Here is a 24,243-nt window from a genome sequence, read left to right on the forward strand (position 1 = left end):
TCTTTTAAACCTCTCCCTCCTGATGAGATGAAGACATTCCGAGTATATCCAACAATTGTTCAATCAACTCTATGAGAATTAATGAGTACAACTCTTTTTATCATCAAATATTTTATTGTAGAAAAAGGTATGTACAGCCCATTCCCCCCATTTTCTTCTATTTCCTTACCAATAATTATAATTCATAATCATCTGGATGATACAATTCACTCAGCAGTCTATAGACATATGAAGGTGCATTCCCACCCCTGTAAAGTAATAAGTATGTCTTATTTTCTAGTTCCACTGTTTACACAAAATTACCAATATGTAAATATGGCACTAAATTATGTTAGGATTGCAAGGTGTACATTTGAACTTGTCTGAACTTAAATTATAGTGGGAATATAAACAAAACAACGTGCAAGGTAAAAAAAAATGTTAGGCAGCACAAGTACACCTTTTGTTGAAAAATGTTAGTTTTACTATGACAACTACAGTGAAAATAGTCAATGACAATGGTGCTATATTTGGAGTTTTCCTATCCATGTTGCCACATTCTTAGCTTTATAAGTATTTATATGAGGGTTGCTGGAAAAGTTTCTGCAAACTACCACCAACAGTGGCACTAGTGTTCCGCTATTATAAAAATTGGAAGAATAGACCTTTTTTTTTTTTATGTTTAAATTATCTTTGATTGTTTGTTTAAGCCTATTCGTTTATTTTTCACAGCAGTTTGAAGTAGTAGTTTCGTGTGAGAAATGGAAATTTCTCGTGAGCATTTTCGGGCAATGCCAAAACAATGCATCGAGCAACTTCATTTGGATTGAGTTGTTGTTTTAAGTCCACTTTATGCACAGTAAGGCTAATCGGGACTGGACCTACAGTTTAAAGTGGGATCCGAACCACTTGTGCCTCCACCGGGTATCGAACCCGGGACCCCTTGATTACAAGGCAATGACGCTACCACTGCGCCATGGGGGAGGCCCCAACTTCATTTGGCTTTTGCAAATGAAGCACCATCCAATAGGACTGTGTACAATTGGTTATCCAAATTCCAGTGTGGTCGCACACTTCTCAGTGATGAATTTTGTGATTGTTGTCCATCCACATCTGTTGTTGCCAGTAATGTTGATGCTGTGCTTGAAATGATTGAGAGAGATCGGCATGTGACATACTGAGATATTCAGGCATCCTTGAACATTGACATGAAAGCAATAGATATACGATTTTGCATGGTCATCTGAACGTATGAACCTTTCAAGCCGTTGGGTCCCACACAACTTGACCGAAGCTCAAAAACAGGCTCGTGTAAATTGGTGTAAAGAAATGCTCAAAAAATTCAACCGAGGCAAGTCAAAATTTTGTGTACTACATCATTACAGGGGACGAAACTTCGATCTATTCAAACAAACCCGAAACTAAACAGCAATCCACTGTCTGGGTGTTTCAAAGTGAGCCGAAACCAACAAAAGTTGTTCGTTCGGAGTGCTGTCAAGCAAATGATTGCTTGTTCCTTCGGTTATACCGGACATGTGGCAACAATAGCTTTAGAAGATCGAAGGACTGTAAATGCTGAGTGGTATACAACAATTTGTTTGCCAGAGGTCATCAATGAATTGCGTAAAACAAACCCATATCGTCACATTATTCTTCACGACGACAATGCCAGTTCCCGCTCAGCACACCAAACTGTTCATTTTTTGTCCAGTAAAAATGTTGAATTAATGACTCATTGTCCGTACTCACCTGATTTATCACCCAATGACTTCTTTTTCCCACACATGAAAAATAAGATGTGTGGTGAGCGATTTGTGTTACCTGAAGCAGCTGTTGATGCATTCCGAACAGCAGATTCTGAGGTATCAGCTTCAGAGTGGAAAAAATGCTTTCAAAATTGGTTTGAGCGTATGCAAAAGTGTATCAATCTTAAGGGTGAATACTTTGAAAAACAATAAAGCCGTCCCCAGAATTTCACATGTCTCTTTTCATATTGATTGCAGAAACTTTTCCAGCAGCCCTCGAACAACCAAGTTCTACATAATGTATGTGTGTGTTTTCTTCTATGTAAAAGATATCCTGCACAGTATTTCATTTAAAGAAAGCAAATTATAAGACAGAAGAAGATGAATTTTTCAATTGATATGCCAAGATACTGAAGACAAGTAATGTATTTTTGTGAAGTTCTGGTGTGACAGTTCATTCTATGGAGGTGAGTGCTATACTAAATATAATAGTACAATGTTTCAATGAAGTATCCTTGTAGTTTCGTGAAAGACTAACCAATCAATTAACTTTTGACTTTACAGTGCAAAAAAGCCAGTCACAAATCAAACTGAAAATTAGGTCATAGATTACCAGGGTTGCTACTCAACAGGAATTCCAGGAATTCTGCATGATTTATTGACTCTGGGAAATATGTGTGAATTCTGCATGGATTTTTGTTGGTAGACGTGAAAAACTGCAACTTCTATTAATCCCAATCCCATTGCATTTATACATATTTATAAATGCCCTGAGGCAAGTTTTTCACAATTTAGTTTTTATATTTTTCAAGGAATGAAGAGAAAGCTGCATGGAAGATGAAACAGGATTCTCTCAATCTGCATACTTTGTCAAGTGTCCTTTGCAGAACAATCTATCTGATAGACAGATGGTTATTGATGAGGTAACTTTTAGTTTGAAATTCTTATGAAATATGTACCATAACATTTCTCTTTTGTTTGTAGATGCATTTAGAGTCTGAGTATGCGAAATGGCAAACGTAAACTCTGCACCTTAAATTAAATGTTTTAAACATTCTGTTTAATTGAATTAGAATTTTTGGATCCAATGGAATCACAGATCTTTATATTGTTAATGTATTTGTGTGTGTGTGTGTGTATTTTGTGGGTGGTGAGAGGCAGTAATTAAGGTTTAAGTAGAGAAAACATGTGCTTGTACCCTTGAATTTTTGGAAAGTGCATCTTGAAAACCTGGAATTATACTTGAATTTTATCATGGTCCTGGAGTGGCCACCCTGATTACGCTCAATATACAAATTTCATAATATCTAGTAACAAATATGTATTTCCTACACACGCAAGAGGAAAATATTTCATGAGGAAAGGAACTTAGACATAAAATTACTTACGTATTAGAAATGAAGAGAGTCACAAGTTCAGGAGGTACGTAATCGAAGACAGGATTGTAGACATGTATTTTTGACAGCACATCTCCTTCTGAATACTTCAATACACCTTCGGGTGATGCGTAGCAGTTGAAGGCATCTTGATCGTAAGAACACACGTACTGGGGAGTTAGCTTACATAAAGGTGCCAGTACAATAACCTATCAGAAAAGAAACACAGTATTCTTTTGTTTCCTGTTACAAGTTACTAAAGGAGATACAGAATAAACATAAAATATATAATGTAATTGATGCCCACTGAAGTATAATTTTACACCATGTAAACTTTCGCTATCATATCCATGGTGTCAGTGCTCGAAGTGGGGGACAGGACTGATTGATTTGATTCATTTTACTTCACTTTCCTGCCACTTTTGGCTAATTGTGAAGAGGAAATTTATAAAGGACGTCCAGTCTGGGATTTGAACCCAGAACCCCTGGCATTGTAGAGTGCTGTGAAAACACTCTGCCACAGAGGTCAGCGAAGTAGGGATGCTATAGCCCAGTTTTAAAAATAAGTAAAATCATCCTTTCCCTGCTTCATTATGGTAAAATCTGACTTACCTTGTAGCCAGAAAACTAGAAAAAAACAGCATTAAACAGGGTCAGAGCGTTTGACTCTATAGGCCGATGCAGGTTGCTCTATACACACGACCATGAAATTAGGCAGGTGGCAGAAGTTTGTGCTATGCCACATTGGAGCACAACCCCGTGTGTTTGGAGCTTTAAGAGAATGAAAGCCCATCCTTATTGTCTCTTTCTACCTTCTTAGCATTAATAAGGAATTTACCACTGTTTTCTGGTACAGGATATTTTACTTCGTTATCTCCATTTCAAGTATACAGGCATCCTCCCAGTTATCCACAAACTCACCAACCACTTCCTCTCGTCAGAAATCTTCACTTCGAGCACACAGTGTACACATAAGAACATGTAATGCATATTCTTATTTTAGAAAGTCAAAGAAATATAGTGAGCACATGGCAATAAAATAGCTAAAATGAGGCTACATGAAAATGGTGATTTCTATTTTTTTAAATTAGAAATTCAGCACCTCCCCCTCGCCTCTTGCAATGTACCTTTCTTAAGAGTTGTATTTATAGAATTTAATGCATAGATAGCTATTTTTGGCTCGTTAGTGCATGTTTTTCTCCTGTTTTGCACTTTTATAATAAGATTCAGAAATGAAAATATATGAAATAAATTTCCCTATGGAGATATACGTAAGTATCAGCAATTATAAACAAACATAATTTATTACAACTAATAAATACCGTATTTACTCATGTATAATGCACAAAATTTTTGCCCCAAAAAGTGTGGTGCATATTATGCATGGAATATTTTTTCAATGTTTACGGAACCCTATCATGCTTGAATTCTGCATTTTCTGAATATGGCAACAGTATTCCATTCAAGATGGCAACACTTATTTGCAATGCGGTTAAATAAGCTCATTACAAAATGAAGGAACATTCTGTTTTTTATGGTAATTTGTATGAAAAAAAGATAAGGAAAAAGAAAATAATTAAAATGTATTACTGGCCAAATAATATGACATATATGGAGTGTGTAAATGCCTTAATGGAAGAAATCTTGTGCTGCAAACTGCTAGTTTGAGTGTCCTGAATGTGCCTCCTATAAATGTTTCGTTAGTCATATAAAAAGTATATATTTTGAAGTTTTTTTAAAAAAAAGTAAAGAGGAAATTAGCAAAACCAATTATAAAAATTTAAATGACATGTGCCACAATTTTTCACTTTGTAATGTAATGTTCTCCTCTTGGTCCAAATAGCAACAGGTGACTCAATCAATGGGTATGATATCATTCACTGTTGATCGGCATAGCAACAGCTTTACGACCTACAACTAAGAAAGCCATTTCTTGAACCTGTATCCTACTGTGCATTATAATTGTTTGTCACTTTTCCCCATGAAAAACCAGGGTGTGCATTACACACGCATAAATATGGTAATATACACACATTTTCTGTGTTGTATTCATATTTCTGGCATATGCAATTTACTTTTTACATAAGCAGGAATTTCGTCAGCACTTGTAATAACGAGGATGTAATAACGTGGAAATGTTCATTTCAAGATATTAAATAAAAATAAACAATTTATTGGCAAGTTTCATATACTTACTGGAACGGAGTAATGCTTTGCTGCTAATGCTACCGTATGGCTACCACACAGAGCCATTAAGCCTCCGTTGGCCAATACGGTGTGCGTTCCCATGATTACTTTATTCACCCTCGACATAATGGCGAACACTGCAGAATCTGCTATCACGGTCGTTTCTATTTTACTTTTCGCCAGACTAACAGCCAGCTCATGTCCCTACAGAAAAAGGGAATGTTTCATTCAAATAGTGGAAAATGTAATATCGATTTCTAACCTAATTGTGAGTATTACACCACACAACAAAATTAATTATTATTCTAAAGAATTGCATTGTATAAGATATGCAACTTTTTCTACAGTTAATTAACTACATACACAGAGGAAACAGCAAAAGAAAACCACACGAAGATTCACGTCAAAGATCTAGAAGAAATTCTAAGCACATGCAATTTTTCAGATTTTGAAATGTCACAGCAGTTTTTCATCACTGCGCTGGTGCCAGTCAAAGGTCCAGGTGAGCCTTAAACTGTAGGTCTGGTCCCAATTAGTCTATCTGTGCAATAAAGTGGACTTAAAACAAATCTCAAAGAGCATAGAAAATAAAAGATTGAAGGAGTTACGTACATGATGCCTGATATTCTAAAAAAAACTGTGCGATACTCGAGACTTAACAAATCTACAAAAATGATGGAACTATGTAACTAGTTACAAATTTCAAGAATTGAAACAAGCATTATTTTACTTGAATTTTGCATGTATCTATTTGCAAGTAATAATGTTGATTTCTGCTGTGAAGTCTTTGTATATATGTAAAGGCATCAGATCCTAAAATTCTGAGTATTGTGTTGTGGGGTATTTAAATGACAAAACGAGAGAAATTTCATGACATGAAATTTTTTTACATCCTGCGTAATTACACTTTGAAGTAATAAAAATTTATTACTCACAAAATTCCATGAAAGACAATGAGATTTTATAAAACTTACATGATAAAAGGGTGCACATTCTGCAACAATTACTTCAAACTTCCGATTAGTAGCTGCACTCTTGAAAAATGCTTCAACTGTTGCAGACTTGCCAACAGTCATGATGATCTCGTTTGAGTGGATGTGTTGCAAAGCTTGACTAGCTATATTGTCAGCACTGGAAGGCAAATAACATATATTTAATATGCAGAAATACAACTAGCACTTATATAACTATAGATCCACCACCGCATTTGAAACCCTGGCATGGGAGCAGTGGTGCTAGTGTCACTAGGTTTAAGTTATGGGGGAGCCTGTATTTTGCATATTTTCTGATGTTTCAGAAATATTGGTGCTAGTAGACATCAGGACATACCAATTACATGTAGTTAAGAATCTTTATCATGCATTAAAAATATACACATCGACATATTATCAAGATTTATTTTATTCATAGTTGCGGTAACATCTGCTACTTTTGGCTAATCGCAAAGACATAAAATAACCTAATTCAATCAATTATGTCGAATTTTGTATTTTCCATATTTCCAAATTTTTGGAGTCTGCAAGTGTTGGTCAATATTTTGTGTACAATACTGATTATGCAGTGGCAACACTATTAAGCTTTGTTTCCATGTTAAATGAAACACTTCAATGCTGACCAAAGCAAAATTTATTGTAAAATAAGACACTATGAACATAATGTTTCCCAACCTCTAACATGATCTTCTTCAGACAAAGAATCACAATACAGTAGAGTCTCGCTAATCCAACATAAACGGGCCGGCAGAACGTCGGATAAGCGAAAATGTCGGATAATAGGGAGGTGTGAAGAAAAAGCCTATTAAACGTCAAACTAATGTTATAATTTTACACATTACGAACCTAATACAGTAATCATGTTTTACAACAATACAGAAAAAAATAACTGGAAAAATGAAGTTACAGTTACAGAATTGTCTGAACTAAAAATAGACTACGCTCACACTCACAACTTGCAGTTCTTGTTGCCAATCGATGATTTTTTTATTTTTCCGGTGGTATGTTGGATAAGCAAGACTACTGTATTTTTTTATTTTTTTTTGTCGTCTGAAGAAGACCCTGCTAGAGGGTGGAAACGTTACGTTTATAGTGTCTTATTTTACAATAAATTTTGCCTTGGTCAGCATTTTAGTGTTTTATTATGCGGATGTTGAAAAGTTTCAATCAATAGTATTGGTGAAAAAACAATGGGACCACCCTACTCACCTGGTTTCTAATTCCATGAGAAACTCTCCAATGTGCTCCAGTACAGCTTCCTTCAATGAAGGAACTTCCTTATTGTAATCATCTACCTCACCCTCAGATGTGACAATTTTATGCAAAGACTCCTGAGGATCTGCCTCTTCCTGTTTGTTCTGAAATCATTTAACATAGTATTTGTGTCACCACATGAAACGTAGTGAAATCCATTTACCTGTTGACCATACTTAAAGTTTCCCCTACTCGGAGCCCATTCAAAGCATCGATTTGCAGTGGAACTTGGTATAGAGGCTATGGAGACCAATGGGAAGCAAATGCTGATGAAAAAAAAATAGTTCAAATTTTCACCATCCTTGGAAAATGGATTATTCAACAATTGATCATGCTTCGAAGCAGTCATTCACATTGACAGAGCGTGTATTGAACACTGCTGTACTGACATAAACTAAAAATAAAGTTTTGCTTGTTCGACTTCTGGTTATTTCAGTGCCAAATTTCCACCTGGTGGTGAAAATTTGAATTGTTTTCTTTTGTCAGCATTCACTTTCCCATATCCTCTCTACCAAGTTTCACTGCATCCATTGCTCTCGACAAGCTCCAGAGAGATGTGATAGGGAAACTTTAAATATGGCCAACTGGTATGAGAAAGAAGGAATAGTTAATTAAACGTGTTCCATTCAAACCTCCCACATTTCAATTCATCATTGCTATATGTTTATGAAACATAATGGAATGCAAGTGGTACTAGATGAACGAGAAACTCAAAGAATTTTATTACATGAGCTCGAAGTTCACTGTTCTCTCACTATGCAGCGCCACAATTGCATAAAGCACAATGGCGACTCTGCAGCAGCACACACAATCTGTATTCTGGTATGCAGAGACCAAATCAATCATTACAGCTCAAAGAAATTACCAGAGAGAATATGGAGGTGAAGCACCTGATGGGAAAACCATTAAGGCATGGTGTGCGAAGTTTGAACTTTGAACTACTTGGACGCTTGGCGAAGTGATTTACATGGCCTTCTCTAAAATCCCACTTGAATTTCTTCCACCTTCTCCTCCGAAACACGTTGACGAGAACCACCGGGTTGTTTATTAACACTTCCAGTTGCCAAAAAAAATTCGCACACCATGCCTTAATGGTTTTCCCATCAGGTGCTTCGCCTACATATTCTCTCCGGTACTTTCTTTGAGTTGTAATGATTGATTTGGTCTCTGCATACCAGAATACAGATTGTGCGTGCTGCTGAGTCACCATTGTGCTTTATGCGATTGTGGCGCTGCATAGTAAGATAACAGTGAACTTCGAGCTCATGCAATAAAATTATTTGAGTTTTTCTTTCGTCTAGTACCACTTGCATTCCATTATGTTTGATAACCTTCTAGTAATGATGAATTGAAATGTGGGAGGTTTGAATGGAACACACTGTATATTGTGATGAAAATTAATATATGCAAGAAAAACCAATAAAAAGGCAAACAAAATAAGTAAATTAAGAATAGAAGGAAAGTTTAGTATCACTACTTCAATAAAAATAAAAACAATAATTTACACTTATTTTGAGCACAAGCAAAATGACTTCTGGCACTAGGTAGCATTGCTTTAAATTAATTATGTTAAAGTTTACCATTTACTTCTAATTTTAATGATGAAGAAATATGTTTAAAATAAAAAATAAAACAATTTCTGAATTATATTTTCATGGGAAACAGAAATAAAACATTTTACCTTACACACAGAAATGTATTCTTCTCTTATGATTTTCAGTGTTCTTCTGACCATATTTCCCACAGTACATTCTGAGGGAAGTGCCAAGGCTAGCTTCTTGCCTTCTGTTTTAATTAATCTAAGCACATCCCTAAGGAGAAAAAAATAGGAATTTATTAATTTGTTACTGAACCTAAAATGGTGTTTACATACCTGTGAAACCATGGTAGAAAGCAGGTGTGTATGTGATTGACCATGGCTCATGTACAGTTGTCGAAAGAAATACTTCCCCCATAAGACTTGGTATTAAGGCTATCGGGGGAAGATTTTTCCATGACTGTACACACAAGAGAATGCATATAAACAGAATAGAAACAAGTGAATGGAGATTCCTTCACTGTGGAAAATTTTTCTTCAAGAAGAAATCAGTGTTTTTATCATGTTATGAAATTTCTATAGTACAGAAATTTGTATCTTTGAGCTCGATAAAGAACCAAATATCACACAAAATGCAAACTGAAAACCCATGTTTTTTCACCCCAATTTCACTAGAAAATAATACTGCACAACCATTGAATTTAACGACACATTATAATTATTGCTGGGAAAACAAATAATTATTTAATGTCAATAAGAACAACACACTGCTGGACATATCATAATACAAGTCATGGTGCGTTAATGTCACCAGCTGCTTCAAAATGTAAGGTGTATACCACTTTAATGAGGAAAATTTAATACAAAGTATATTTGAAGAGCATCAAATTATACCAAAGAACTTTCCACTTCTTTTGTACATGCGGATAAATACGTTGTTTATGATAAAAGCAATGGAATTCCAAAAAAATCAAACATTCTAGCACACCCTGTAAAATTGTGAAAATAGTATATTTTTAATACTTTTTTTTTAACTTCTCATAGCCATACCATCCTCATCTTCTTTACTATTAGAGATGGGCAGATTAATCGGAACTCCATCAGCACTGGCCCAATATAGGCATATCAATTTTACCAGTAGCCTCAGCTCTAGCATGCGGAAAGCAGGAAATGTCTGTCGTCTGCATAAGACGTCACATGACTCATAGGAGCAGTGTTGCAATATGCGGAAGTTACAATTCTACTAGACATGAAACTGGCATAGCTATATGCTGTTGTCTCATTAAAAAAAGTACTTACGAATATAAGGTAGCATGCTGTCCTTCACGATCGTGAAATTCGTCAATTGTTCTACGAATAACACACTTGTCAAATTCGTTCACATCACTTTTAAATTTATTTGTTCTGCGTGGTTTGTTAGGCGTTACTAGTCCCTTCCCAGTTACTTTGTAGCTATCATTTTCGTTTCAAAGTACTTACTGACATATCAGTAGATGCGGAAACACACTTTTGCACTTGTTTCACGTTCAACGCAAGACCACTCTCAGCTTCTTTCTTCATAAACTTATGCACGTGAAGATAATTTCTCTACTCTGAATCACTTTGCTTTCTCCAGCATTCATTCTAGTTTTCACCTCAGCTTCCATTGAATAAAACACCCTAAGCAGCAAAGGTCAACAACCACCTTATTCTGCCCCCTCCCCCGAAAGGAAGAAAAGGATGCCTCTTTCGTCGAGGGGCTTAATCAATGGTGGTTTCGCCGACAAGAAAAATCATCTGTCATTCTCTTCCTTGAACTATCACTTCCTCAAACTGTTGCTTTTTTAAATAAAATATACATATATAAATGCAGTAACTACTGAACACACCTACCAATAAGCTCTGAAGTCAGATTAGGATATAGGTAATTGTTAAGGTAGTTAGCAACTATGCTCTCAGTGGAACCAGGCCCGTAGCTAGAACTGACCTCCAGGGGGAGCTCACGAGTTATCAGGGGGGGCTTTGTAAACCAAGTCCATTTTTCAAAAGTTTAATAGTATTAAATGAAGGTAAATTATGTGGGTTGGGGGTTATTAAGTTAATTTAAAATATAAAATTTAGAAATATCATACACATGCTACAGGTTTTTTTTACATCTTCTAAAACATCTCTTGAAGTGCTAATGCATCCCTTAATACACACTCCATACTATTCTTTATGATACAGATATTTATATCGTACATGTTAAAATGTACAAGGTGGCGAAAAAGTCATCACTTGATTTCCTTAGCCTATTAAACAAAGTAGGTTTTTTTGTGTTAAACTTTTATTGATACTTGTAAGTTTCATGTCCTCAATTTTTAAAGATAACATCCAATAAATGACCACCATTTAACTGATGCAAATTTGGACTCTTTTTATTGCGTTTTCATGGTGTTCGAAAGAATCTGAGGGGAAATGTTTTCAATTTCATGCTGAATATTGTCCTTTAGTTGCTGTAACGTCTCTGGCTTATTCACATAAACGAATAACTTCAAATATCCCCAAAGGAAAAATCTGGAGCGGTCAAATCGGGGGACCTGGCCGGCCATGGCAAATCACCAAAACGGATATTACTCTGCACGGAAAAGTGTCACAATTTTTCCACGTTCTTGTGAGGTATACTTATTCATTTTCGCACAGAATAAATTTCGTGAGTACCTTCTATTTTACTGACAAAACACTACTGATATAAACAACAAGATATCAAAATAAAGGTGCTGACCCCCGTGGCAGAGTGGTTATCACATCGCACTACGACGCCAGGGGCCCCAGGTTCCAATCCTGGCCTGGACATGGATTGCCCATTCATCATATCATCACTCATCCTCATCTTCGCAAATTAGCCAAAAGTGGTACAAGAAGCGAAGTAAAATAAAGCAATTCAATCAATCAATCGAGATAAAGGTAAGTTCAAATAGGATGATGACTTTTGCGCCACCTGTTACAATATTCACTTCAATCATAGTGCCCCCACATTCCACCCCCGGCCAAAGCAATAAAACTTGGCATCTGTTGACATTTGACGCAGATGCGGAAGGAATGTGGATAATTACATCAAAGTCACAGATTTCTGTCAAACGAGAGGCTGTAACAGGGGCAGGGAAGGTACAGATAAAAAGGCTCCCTATGAAGGAACTTTCTAAAGTCTAGAGAATCTTCTAAACACTTGCCGCTGCTTAGACTTCTGCTCATAAACAAGATGAAGGAACGAAGTTGTGAACAAATTAATATATTCTGTCTACATTTCACTCTTCACCTCAAACAAATTAGAATATAAAATAGTTTTACCTAATGTCAAGGGGGCTGGCGGCAGTGCCAGGGGGGGGGGGGCTGGTGACCTGCCTGGCTACGGGCCTGAGTGGAACTCTCGAATCGTCGTGCTGACGGCAGGCTTCTGCGCAGCTGAAGGCCAGAGCTCAAGCTAAACCAAATGGCCTGTACCAAAAATTTTACCAATATGATATATTTATAAATAGCTTGAAATTTAGTGCAATATTCTGTCAGTCTGTTATTATTTTTATGAATAAAAACATACTGTAACTCATATATTATGGCTTGTAAAGTAAATGTTATTTTTTAAAGCTAAAACCAATTGTAATCACCTAGTAACATACATTAATATTGAGTATGTGATTAAACCAATCATTTTTCTTCAAGGAACATTTGCAATTTTATATTGTATCAGTAGAATGTCAGTTATTGGTATCAGTAGTTTATTGGTATTGTTGAAAATTTCATGAGTTCCCTTTGAAATACCTATTACAAATCTAATTAAAAAATAAAATGACATCTCTGTGCATATAATTAAGGGCTAAGATTACAAGATTTTATGAGAGTTAAACAACTTTTCAATCAAGATAAAATTTCAAATTCATCTCCCATAGAACAATAATTTTCAAATTTTTGACAAACAGAAGTTTACAAATAGACTAATATCTGGAATGCAAAATAAACATGTGTCTACAAATTATATCATCAACGTAACCTGTGTCAAGGAAGTTACTGAAGTTGTAACTGTGATTACATATTGGTTGTAATTATTATAATTAGTAGGTAAGGGCATATTCTAGTTCTTCAGATGTGCTTCATTGATCAATTACATGATTTTACCACAGATTTTTAATTTTTCAAGTTTCTTGAGACTTCCAGGTGTTGGGTAACTTTGATTAACCTACTTTAAATACTTGCTACCTTTTCCAAGGATGTCTTTCAAGTATAAATGGAAAATTCTATGGTAATCAAGGGTGGGTGTATGTATTGTGCAACCGGAAATAGTTCTTCCATCAAACATGGAGATGACTGATCTATTGAAGTCTTGATTTGAATTGTCAAACTACATTAACAAGCACAGATTTTGCAACTGAGTAACCATATTCATGATGCAAACTTACTGTGCAGTTTTCCAGTCTGTTTGTGCTATGATTTCCTTCAGTAAGTCAACTGTAGCCATTGATATATGGTAGGAGCCATGCACCTTACTGAAAGAAAATTCAAATTACTTTTAACTGCTGGAAATATTTATTTAAGCACTTACAATCATAAAATACCATATTCCTAATTACAATCTTAAATATCAGGGAGCATTATTTCAAATTAATAATTTGTCATTGTTTCACATAATTATTGGAAACGCTTACTATGTAAGAAAAAACACTCATTGCAGCCATGTATGGGAGTAAAATACATACATAATGGGAATTGTAATAAAACTACAAAAATAAAATTAACCTTTTGGGAAATGAAAAAAAAATCACAGTGAGTAACCTAGCATCATGTGATGCATCTATAGCACATACCAGTGGTGGTGATTAAGGGGGGCAAGGGGGGGGACAATTGCCTCCCCCCACATTTGCCTCTGCAATATGCTAAACATTGTCTACAAAGGGAAATATACTGCCTTTGCCACTCCAGTTTTGGCACCTTGCTCTCCCCCCCCCCCAGTTTTTTGGAACCCAATCCCCGCCACTGGCACATACTATTTGTATTATGATAATTACATGAGAAAACAACAGTTGTATGGATCTTGTTTTGTAGAATATTTTTTTCAAAGTAAACTTTAACTTCAAGTAAATAGTTTGGTCACCTGACAAATTGTGATTTTCTGTCATTATATTCATATATTCATATCACTTTTAAACTTGATCTGTTCTGCACATTGTCAACTGAGTATTTCACCATACTGTCTGAAGCTCTTGTATTGCCAGCGAAGTGTCATTATATTGGTTGAAGGTAGTGGTCTAGCTTTGAAGTGATCACATGGACACATTTTTATCACTACACTGACATCATAAAGACTCTTGGTTATCACAATTAAAATGTTATTTTGGAAAATGACAATGCCCGTCCCCATACAGCTGGGTGCACTGTACAGGTAATTGAAAATATGGGCTGCAAGTTAATGCCCCACCATCCTTACATCCCAGACCTAGCCCCATCCAACTTTAAATTGTTTGCTCCGTTGAAGAATATCATTTGGGGTATAGGTGAACGCTCAGGAGTAGGCCCCCGCATGAAGGGAGATGGAGGGATGGGGAAGGAGGGAGTCAGGTCTATTTTGGGGTTTGAGGGGTGATACGAAGAAAGAAACTGCCCCAGCGAGTCTCCCGTTGCCTGCCTGCTGCAGCACTAGCAGACGACAGTCCACTGCTCTCCCCCGCACCAAATAATAGAACAACCCATACTACGTTGGCAAAAACCCACGGAGGCCATCACGTCACTCATTACCTATACCAAGTTTGACAATGATGGGGAGGTGAAGGATGAGGTTAGCCGTGGCAACGTTGTGCCGAAATGGACTTCTACAAGTGGCATTTTTCAGCAGCCGTTACGGTGGCGCAAATGTGTTGAACGATCAGGGTGAAAGCAGCAGCAAGGTCCAAATTATGTATTACTATGGGTAGAATGAAAATAGTGGTTTCTGACTAAGGGATAAGGATAGGGAAGGAGAAGAGAGGACTAGTGAGAAAGTGGAAAGATTGATTGAATTAGTGTTTTTAAGTCCACTTTATGCACAGTAAGGCTAATCGGGACTGGACCTACAGTTTTAAGTGGGATCCGAACCACTATGAGCCTCCACCGGGTATCGAACCTGGGACCCCTTGATTACAAGACGACGACGCTACCACTGCACCATCAGGGAGGCCTAGAAAGTGGTAAGAGGCCAAGGAAATAGAGAAAAAAGGAGTAGAAGTAATGAACTGGAATGGGTTGAACTGAAGATCAACAAAAAAATGGAAAGGAGTGTTACAAAGAGTGGAAAGGATGAGAGAAAGGATGAAAAGAGGAGGGAAGAAGTCCAGGAGATAAAGAATTTGCCCATGTCCAGATGTGGAGAAACGGATAAGGCATGGGCTCTCTGCAGGTATCTGTCAGGTAGAGTGTCATTTAGCTGTCAGGAGACTCACACAGTCAGGAATTCCTGATAGGAAATGTCTCAGATAAGGACTGGTGCCTTCATGTGTTTTGTGTATAGACACTGTACTGTGAGTGTATATATAAGATGATGGTCGGATCTTTACATCAATTTATTGTAAATCTTTGTCTGAAGAAGACCCTGTTAGAGGATGGTAACGTTATGTTTATAGTGTATTTTTGACAATAAATTTTGCCTTGGTCAGCGTTTGAGTGTCATTTTGACTCTAGCACCTCCCTTAAATACAACTCGCATCCCTAGATGGAAAATTCTGGATAAATCTCTGAATTACTAACATAATGAAAGAAGAATTTGTTGCAAAATTTGGACCTATCCCATGGTGTAATGGTTATTCTGTGCAGGGACGGATCGATGGGGAGGGCCCTCCCAACTGCCATATTTTTGGAAATATTATTACGCCCAATTTTTTTCAAGACTCGACTCTTTTTTTATCACCAAGTTTAACAAGTTCAAGAATATTTTTTTTTAAAGTTCGATTTAAGCCCACCTTTTGCTAATGATGGACTAATCAAAACTGGTCTTATACTCTGTCCCAGGAATCTCTGGCGCAAGGGAACAACAATAACAAGTCTCTGAGCAAGTTATGACTCGAGAGGGCTCAACCAATGGACACCTGAGAGGGAACGGAATTGAGTGGAGGAGAGAAATCGACTGCAGTTACCAGATGTTGGCAACAGCGTGTACTTCTTCGTTCTGCCCACTAGCTTTCTCTGTTATGCTCGGCTTTGCTCCAGAGATTCCTGAGATAGAATATAGAGTTCAAATTTTAGTCCGAAACACTTTGCAAGATGCGTCAAAAGGGGATTGAACCTGACACCACTGCATAAATGGGTTTTTGTTTCTTTGTTTATTAATTTTACTCCTCATAGCTGATCGTTCAGTTTACCGTGGCAATGGGAGCAATTATAATAATAACGACACACAGTAATAACCATCTATTTCAGTCTATGCCCTCTATTCTTGCCCCAAAGAATGGAACCATATATTGTTTAGGCATGAGTTTACAATACCGGACCACTCTCCAATTTCTATAAAATTTCGCCTACTTACTAATTTCGGTGTCCTGATGACGTATCTGTAGTTCATATTTGGCAGTCACTTGTTAAAATTGTACATTTACGTGTACAACTTGTAAAATAACCTTGCGATTTACCACAGCAATTCGGAACCATCTTTCTTTTTGAAATTCCTTAATGGTCTTTCTTTATGCACGAAGAGGAATGCCTACGAGGTTAGGTTAGGTTCCATTAGCATAAATATAAAGAAAAATTAATATTTTGGCTTAGAGAACTATACGGCGTATTGAACGTTGATTTCTTCATGTTGGGAAAATGGCGTCTTTCGTGGAGCTACTGTGTTACGTTACGTTAAAAAAACATAGTTTATTTTGTTTTCTTCTCGATTTACATACTTGACCACCAATTACTACATGCAGATTCGTGATTAGGAGTTCACAATTAGTGAGTAGGTGAAATTTCATAGGAATTGGAGAGTGGTCCTATATTGTAAACTCCTTCCATTGTTTACACAGGTTAGAACTGTGTTACTCATCTCGGTAACAGTTCGTTATATTGGAGACACATTAAAATCGGATATTTTGTGTTTTGCATGGTTCGCACTTACCAATTGTGTATTGCAGAACATAGTTCAAGGTTCCATTATGCTTTTTACATGAAAACAAAAACAATTTTTCACATAGAGTAGTTTTTGTTATTCCTTTTTGGTAACCACTTATTAACCTTTGGACACCTATAACTTCTTAGTCTCATCAATTTTTGACATTCGTACTTACCTATCTGCTTCGCGAAACATTCTGTCAATGGTTTTTGGGGCTATCCATCCCGGAATCGGTGGGAAATTTAAACTAAAAAAATATTTTTGTTTGAAATTTTTGAGGCCAAATTTCCCACCAATTCCAGGCTCCGCCCCTGGGGTAATTGACCTACCACACCCAACCGCTAACGCGGCCCCGCCTCCACGTCCTTCTTGCGAACTCCTTCTTGCCAGTTTACAAAACCATGCTAGCAGACAGCCAGCGCTCCGGCATCCGTAGGGTAAGTAAGTTTTTCTTTTTATGCTTTCTGTCACTAACCATTCACGGGAACGGGGTTAGGCCTGTTAGGTTAGGTTCCATTAGCACTCATTTCACCCCTACATAGGTAAGACTCTAGTTTACGACCTTTTCCTAAGGCATACGTGTCATATATCGTTCGAAAGGTTATTTTATAAGGAATTAAACAAAGTAAATCTTAAGGCGAGGAAAAATTTCCTGGAGGAGAAAATCGAGAAAAACCGATGTTGTCCAGATACGCGTGATTGAACGTACTGAGGTCATTTTTCGATGATAAAGCACATATTTAGGGGTGAAATGAGTGCTAATGGAACCCTAACCTAACCTCGTAGGCATACCTCATTCCCGTGAATGGATAGTGACAGAAAGTGTAAAAAGAAAAACTTACTTACCCTACGGATGCCGGAGCGCCGGCTGTCTGCTAGCACGGTTTTGTAAACGGTCAAGAAGGAGTGCGCAAGAAAGACGTAAACGGGCAAGAAGGACGTAAACTAGTCTAGCCCCTAAATATGTGCATCTTTTTTTTTTTTTTTAGCACCACGCCATGAAGGCGTATAGGAGGTGTGGGGGTAACGCCCCACACTTTCTTGGGCTAGAATGTACAATATAGAGAAAGTCTCCAATTTCGTTAATTTTCGGTATACTAACTAATTTTGGCCTCCTAATCACGAATCTGTTGTAAAAAACCGGGGGTCACGTCTGGAAATTGTACATTTTTATGAAAAATTGTTCATTAGCGCCAAAAACCATCCACGGGTAGCCCCACAAACCATTGACGTTAGCCCCAAAAACCATCCACGTGTAGCCCCACAAACCATTGACGTTAGCCCCAAAAACCATCCACGGGTAGCCCCACGAACCATTCACACGAAGTTAGGTTAGGCCTGTTAGGTTAGGTTCCATTAGCACTCATTTCACCCCTAAATTCATCGAAAAAATAGGGATCGTACTAGAATTGAACATCATAAATCATTTTCTTGTTAAACAACGGCGTGGTTGGACACAATGACAGGATATTACATTTTTGTTCGTAAAACTACGCATATACACCTATATATATAAAAAATTCAATCGGCTTTTTTTCACATTTCCAGACGTGACCCCCGGTTTTTTTCAACAGATTCGTGATTAGGAGGTCAAAAATAGTTAGTATACCGAAAATTAACAAAATTGGAGACTTTCTCTATATTGTAAATTCGCTCCCTTTCTTGATCCGGTCATGAGTGGGGGTGATGTGATCAGCATCACACCCCTGGCCACCTTTACCCCCCAGGGTTTCCCCCAGGTACCCATGTTATTCGACACTGGGTGAAATGTCCTCAGTACGTTCAATCACGCATATCCGGACAACATCGGTTTTTCTCGATTTTCTCCTCCAGGAAATTTTTCCTCGCCTTGGGATTTACTTTGTTGAATTCCTTATAAAATAACCTTTCCAACGATATATGACACGTATTCCTTAGGAAAAGGACGTAAACTAGACTCTTACCGATAGCCCCACAAAGGTTGTAAGGTTTTGTTAGGTTAAGCAAGCATAGTTAAAAAAAAAAGGGTTGGAAACACTGACAGGGGGTTACGTCATCAAACGTATGCAGCATCCGGTTCACGTACCGAAAGCAATGGCACTCGTGCGTCGGTGAGATATTTCTCTTGAAAAATACATAATTTCCCGGTCAAATAGATTCCACGATGAAAGAAAATACCTCGACGAACGTTGGAAACCTTAGAGAAACTCATTTCCGTGAGTAGTTTCTTCTGTAAAAATGTGTCTCAGATATAACGAACTGTTACCCTCCTCTCGGTGAAATTTCAACAGATTGAACCCCCCCCCCCCCCCTTCCAACTGTAATTTCTGGATCCGCCACTGATTCTGTGGCAATATAATCAAGAGGTCCCGGCTTCGACACAGGTTGAGGGATAATTGCACAGCGATTAGGATACCTGATTAGCTTATCTGTGCATAAAGTAAACTTTGAAAGATTGTCACAAACGGTAAGCGTATTGCTCCGAAATAGACCTGGCCGTTCCTGTCCAATATGGAAAACTTAAGTCACAATGTAATGAAATAACAAAAGAATAATATTTGAACAAACCCTTGCTTCACTTCGCGTATAAATTTATCTATTCTATCCTCCAATTCTACACTTATTGTTGACATTTTTAAAAAATATGTTCTTATGCAACTTTCACATGTATCATACGAAATCTCAGATGTAAACAAAACTTCTCCAACTGTAGAAGGAAGCAGTGTTGCCAACCTCTCAGCTGCGAAAAGTGCTGATTGAACCAGCCCTGGCCCAAAACCATGGTAACGGTTGAAGTTTTTGCTTCCGATGACGTTTGACCGGCCAAGTGAATCCATCACTTCAATGTAAAGTCACGTGAAATGACAAAACGGCAGTGCTGCAGTATGCAGATATTAAACACCAGAACAAGAACAATGTCTGCTTTTCCGGATTCTCTGGAGTACCGACGCGCAGAGGGGTAAGCTTGTGGGCGGGGCCAGACTGGGTGGGGAAGGGTGCGGGATGAAAGCAACGAAGTGCTGCGCGGTATAAGGGCCGTAAAGCTAAACGCTTTCTGCTGCCAATTTCTTCTCTTATTCTCAACAATGGCCAGTCAGGCCCGTAGCCAAATATTCTTTGTAGGGGGGGGGCGAAGTCAATCCTAGAGGGGGCTTTAATATAGTGTCGCATTGGCATATATAGCAGGGTACGCAGAGGCACTTGCCCTCTCCCCCAAAAGAGATAAGTAACAGAAACTGCAACAAACAAACAAACAAAAAAACATCAAATAGCAATATTTCGATAATGACCTTTCAAGATTGCCAAAGAATTTGGAATATTGTATAAGTTTAACATAAATAGGCTAATAGGGACTGTATCTACTTGATATTTACAGGTCGATAATGTTAATAGATGATTATTATGTACCAACAGCTTTGGGCCTCTCTGCAGAACTGATTAAGTGAGTCCTTTCAAAATAATGCTTCATAATGATTCCGTCTTAGTTTCCAGTATGTAAGATTTTTACGCACAAAGGAATCTAACGAGAATCCAGCAACACCATTGTGTTGTGTTATGCAAGAAAAATTGAATTAATTAAATATTAATGGTTACATATTATCTACACTTTGATGATTTGTGTAAAAATTTGTAATACATTTTTTTGAACTTGCTAAAACATTAAAACATGGGTCCCTTAGTCCACCACGGACTCTTATTTCCTTCAAAGGGGAGACTCTTGCATCACTACACACAACGTTTGCCTACTGGTTACGTTAACCATTTTGCAAAATATTGTGTGAATTGTATTATATTATAGTTGAAATACATGTTTTGACACCTGACAAATAAATAGTAATCCCTTGATTGATTCATGACTTCAGGGATTACAGTGTCATCATTAATATTTCATATTAAGTTTCATAGAGAGAAATTCTTTTAATAGGGCGCAAATAACTTTACGGAGCGCCATGGCATTATCTTTAACATTTTTTACTATAGATCGTTTGGCTCCCAGGGCCGACTCCCGCCGCCCCATAGCTATGGCTCTGAACTTTGACTACAATAATAGGAGAGATTGCGAGCGAAGCGATCAAGAAAAGTTTACGAAATGTATTTTTATTTGTATAAAATTTGAAATCGAAGGGGGGCAATTGCCCCTCTGTGCCCCTTGCAAGTGCCCTTGGCCGTCTGGAAGAAAAATGCAAGAAACACATTAGAAACTAATTCCATCATGACTACCCAATTGTCCTGCTATTCTTAGATTCTCCTAGTCTAGTTTTTTACTTCAATGTTTGCTTCCCCTAGAATGGACTTCGGTCCAAGGTTGGGGGGGGGGGGCAATGCCCTCTGCCCCTGTGGTTGCGGCATTGTTTATGAGTGTCTCTTCATCAATTTCACGTCATCACTCATTGTTGCGATTAGCTAGAAGTGGCAGAAAAGCAACGCTAAGTAACAAAAATTGAATATCCACTCCCTCTTTCTACCACATGAATCACTATTATCAAAAGGTAGACTTGAGAAAAAAATTTAAGCCTTCGTAATGCCTCTAGCGCAAACTCATCGAAGTCTGCAAATCGTTGAGCTCGTTTCGGATGCTTCTTGCCCGGCGTTTCCAACAGGGATGTTCCATCCTTTCCTCGCGATTGTTTCGCTTCCTTCCGGATATTATAGACGGTGGATTTCCCAATTCCCGTTAGGGCAGCTGTCTCCAAAACACATTCAAGTACTGTTTTACCACCTCGTTCAAATAGGTTCTCGAACACATTCAACACTATGCGGCGCTCTCCTGAATGCAGAGTTCCCCTAGACTTCCGAGCTGACATGTTTACTACGGAACTACTGTACCAAGAATGAGCAGTCGAGTCGCACCCTCCCGTGGATGCCCCTCCCCTCCGCGCGGTCATTGGACGAGGCGCACACCTTTCAACATGCGCCGAGAACGCGAACGCGTTCTCTTACTCCAGAGAATCCGGGAAAGGAATATAGATGAGGATGTGTACTACAGGCTGTGGAAAAGGAGATGTGATAGCCACTAACGCCGTCAAACGGTTGGGCGGGAACTTTACGTCACATACCATGAAGAAGTAATAGGATCTGAGCTGATTATGTCCTTTGCGATTAGTCCACTCAGAATTAGTTCACTTCATCAAATGATTTACTAAATCTCATCAATTTACATAGTCGAATTCATTATTTGAGTTTTTTTGGTTTAGGTTCAACATCTACACCGAAGAGAAAATTATGCTCATTTCTTTGTTTTCCTTGATCCTGTACATCCAGGTGTGTTATATACAGTGTACGTACAACTATAGTTTGAATTTTATATGATTGTATCTTCTCCAAATATGATGTATAAAGAAACAAACTGCCGGAGAACTAAGTGAGGTGAGTGTACAATTTTATATTACTATTATAGTGGAACCACAAGCAAAGAAACCTGCGCAGACTCGCGACTCCTGTGCACCGTACTCCAGTGTGGAGGGGAGGGGGAGAGTGGAACATGCTCACTTATAGTCCGAGTTGAACAGAAGAGGAAGAAGGTTCTTTTTCTTGTGGTCGCTCTTGTAAGTAAGAGGAACTGTGATTTTCCATTCATCTATTTTATCACTTCTTCATCATCTCAATTGACTTAAATGGGCGGAAGAGCAAAGTAAATTTATCAAATATAAATACAAACACGTACCGTTTAATAAATAACCAAAATGGAATGAAAAGTTAGCAGTTTGTATTTTTATTGCTTTATGTGAATATGTAGGGAAAAAGCGAGAGACAATTGTACACCAATGGCAAAGAAATGGTAGGCGAAGTATTTACCAGGATTATACTCCCTACATTCCTGCTCATAATAAAGAGTCGAAGGCATCTTGCTAAAGGATCTTACTTCGATGTAAACCTAAAAGTTGACTTTTCAGATTACGTACATAATCTTCTGGGCAGAAATGCGCACTGCATATTCTAGCATTAGCATGATTCACGTTAGCGTTCCCACACGAATCCAAAGCTCGGTGACCGAAGAATCCTTTTGAAAAACGTATATATTATGTTCAACGTACTTGGAAGATGTATCTTGTGCTGAACTAAAATAAATAATAATAACAAGTGGTGTGCGGTATCTCGAAAAGTCGGGACCGGGATCGGAAAGAAAAATTCCGTCCCTATCCCAACTGCAGCAAATGACTTCCTAGTTTTCTGGATCCCGAGCAGTCGGGAAATACCGGATGGTCATTTTAAAATGGTATTAATTCTTGACGTTTTCTGCATTACAAGTGTCTGGAACTTATCGGAAATTGTTAGTTTTCATTCCAGAAATGCGAAGAAAATCACTTAAGGTGAAAATGAGAATTTGAGATTTCCCGACTAGTCGAGAAATTGCGAATATTTCCCGTCCCGAATGTCGGGATTTAAAAAAAATTCCCGTTCCGATCAATAATATTCTGTCCCGCATAACAATAAATAACTATAACTATCTATATTTATTTTCAATTTGTCTGAAGCCACAAAATGTAAATGGGTGGAAATGCTCATTTGTGTACTCGATTTCGTGTGTTCAGTTTCTGGCATGGTTTTCTATCTGCATAGTGCAACACTAGCGCATAAATTTGGAATTCATTTCATGGATAAATTCACCTCTTACCGTCGTTTCGTCATCAAGAGTATAGGGGCTATCCACGAGTAAACAAAAACATATCGAACGGCACAATCGATTGTCGAACTGTAGCACAACAACTTCCGGTTCACGGCGTCCGGGTAATTCAAGCGCGTACTTGTGGCATTTCTTCTCGTTTTGTATACCGGATGAAATGGATCATATAAAAGCACTTGACGACGAGGAGAGTAAGAGATATCAGGGCAAAGTAGAGGCCTTTGCATATAAATTGGATGAGCAACTAGGAAGTAATACGGCATTATTCCAAGATGAGATCCATTTGCTGATCGTCGTTTCATTGACGATATTTGTAGCCTACATATTAAATAGAAAGTAATTTTTCCTACAGAGCGAGAGCGCTTAAATGCATACATTTATGTTTTAAGTGAAAAAGTGCGAGATGTACGGACATATAAAAAACGGAAAAAGGAGCTCCTTTTCTTCTTTCTTCAGTCAGGACGTGTCAGAGGGATGCGATAATGCACACTTGCTGGT

General features: G+C 37.8%; 1 protein-coding gene across 1 annotated transcript; it reads right to left on the reverse strand.

The window, feature by feature from the left end:
• Window positions 1-100: 100 nt before the first annotated feature.
• On the reverse strand, window positions 101-19,824 carry eIF2Bbeta (eukaryotic translation initiation factor 2B subunit beta). The gene is made up of 8 exons (XM_083118813.1): window positions 19,689-19,824; window positions 13,483-13,569; window positions 9,215-9,344; window positions 7,489-7,637; window positions 6,262-6,418; window positions 5,297-5,491; window positions 3,113-3,309; window positions 101-248 (listed from the first exon to the last, which is right to left on the reverse strand). The coding sequence occupies exons 1-8, from the start codon at window positions 19,751-19,753 to the stop codon at window positions 176-178; spliced, it is 1,053 nt and encodes a 350-aa protein (XP_082974939.1). The 5' UTR covers window positions 19,754-19,824; the 3' UTR covers window positions 101-175.
• Window positions 19,825-24,243: the final 4,419 nt, after the last annotated feature.

Source organism: Lepisma saccharinum, chromosome 1 (assembly GCF_977018435.1).
Source record: "Lepisma saccharinum chromosome 1, izLepSacc3.1, whole genome shotgun sequence".
NCBI classification, from domain to species: domain Eukaryota; kingdom Metazoa; phylum Arthropoda; class Insecta; order Zygentoma; family Lepismatidae; genus Lepisma; species Lepisma saccharinum.

Excerpts from the sequence above, each read along its gene's own strand:
- eIF2Bbeta (XM_083118813.1), bottom strand. The coding sequence starts at position 19,753 with ATGTCAACAATAAGTGTAGAATTGGAGGATAGAATAGATAAATTTATA. Across the intron at positions 5,492-6,261 it reads AATGTGCACCCTTTTATCAT|GGACATGAGCTGGCTGTTAG; the intron begins GTAAGTTTTATA and ends CTTTTTCTGTAG. Across the intron at positions 249-3,112 it reads ACTCTCTTCATTTCTAATAC|GGGTGGGAATGCACCTTCAT; the intron begins GTAAGTAATTTT and ends ATTACTTTACAG.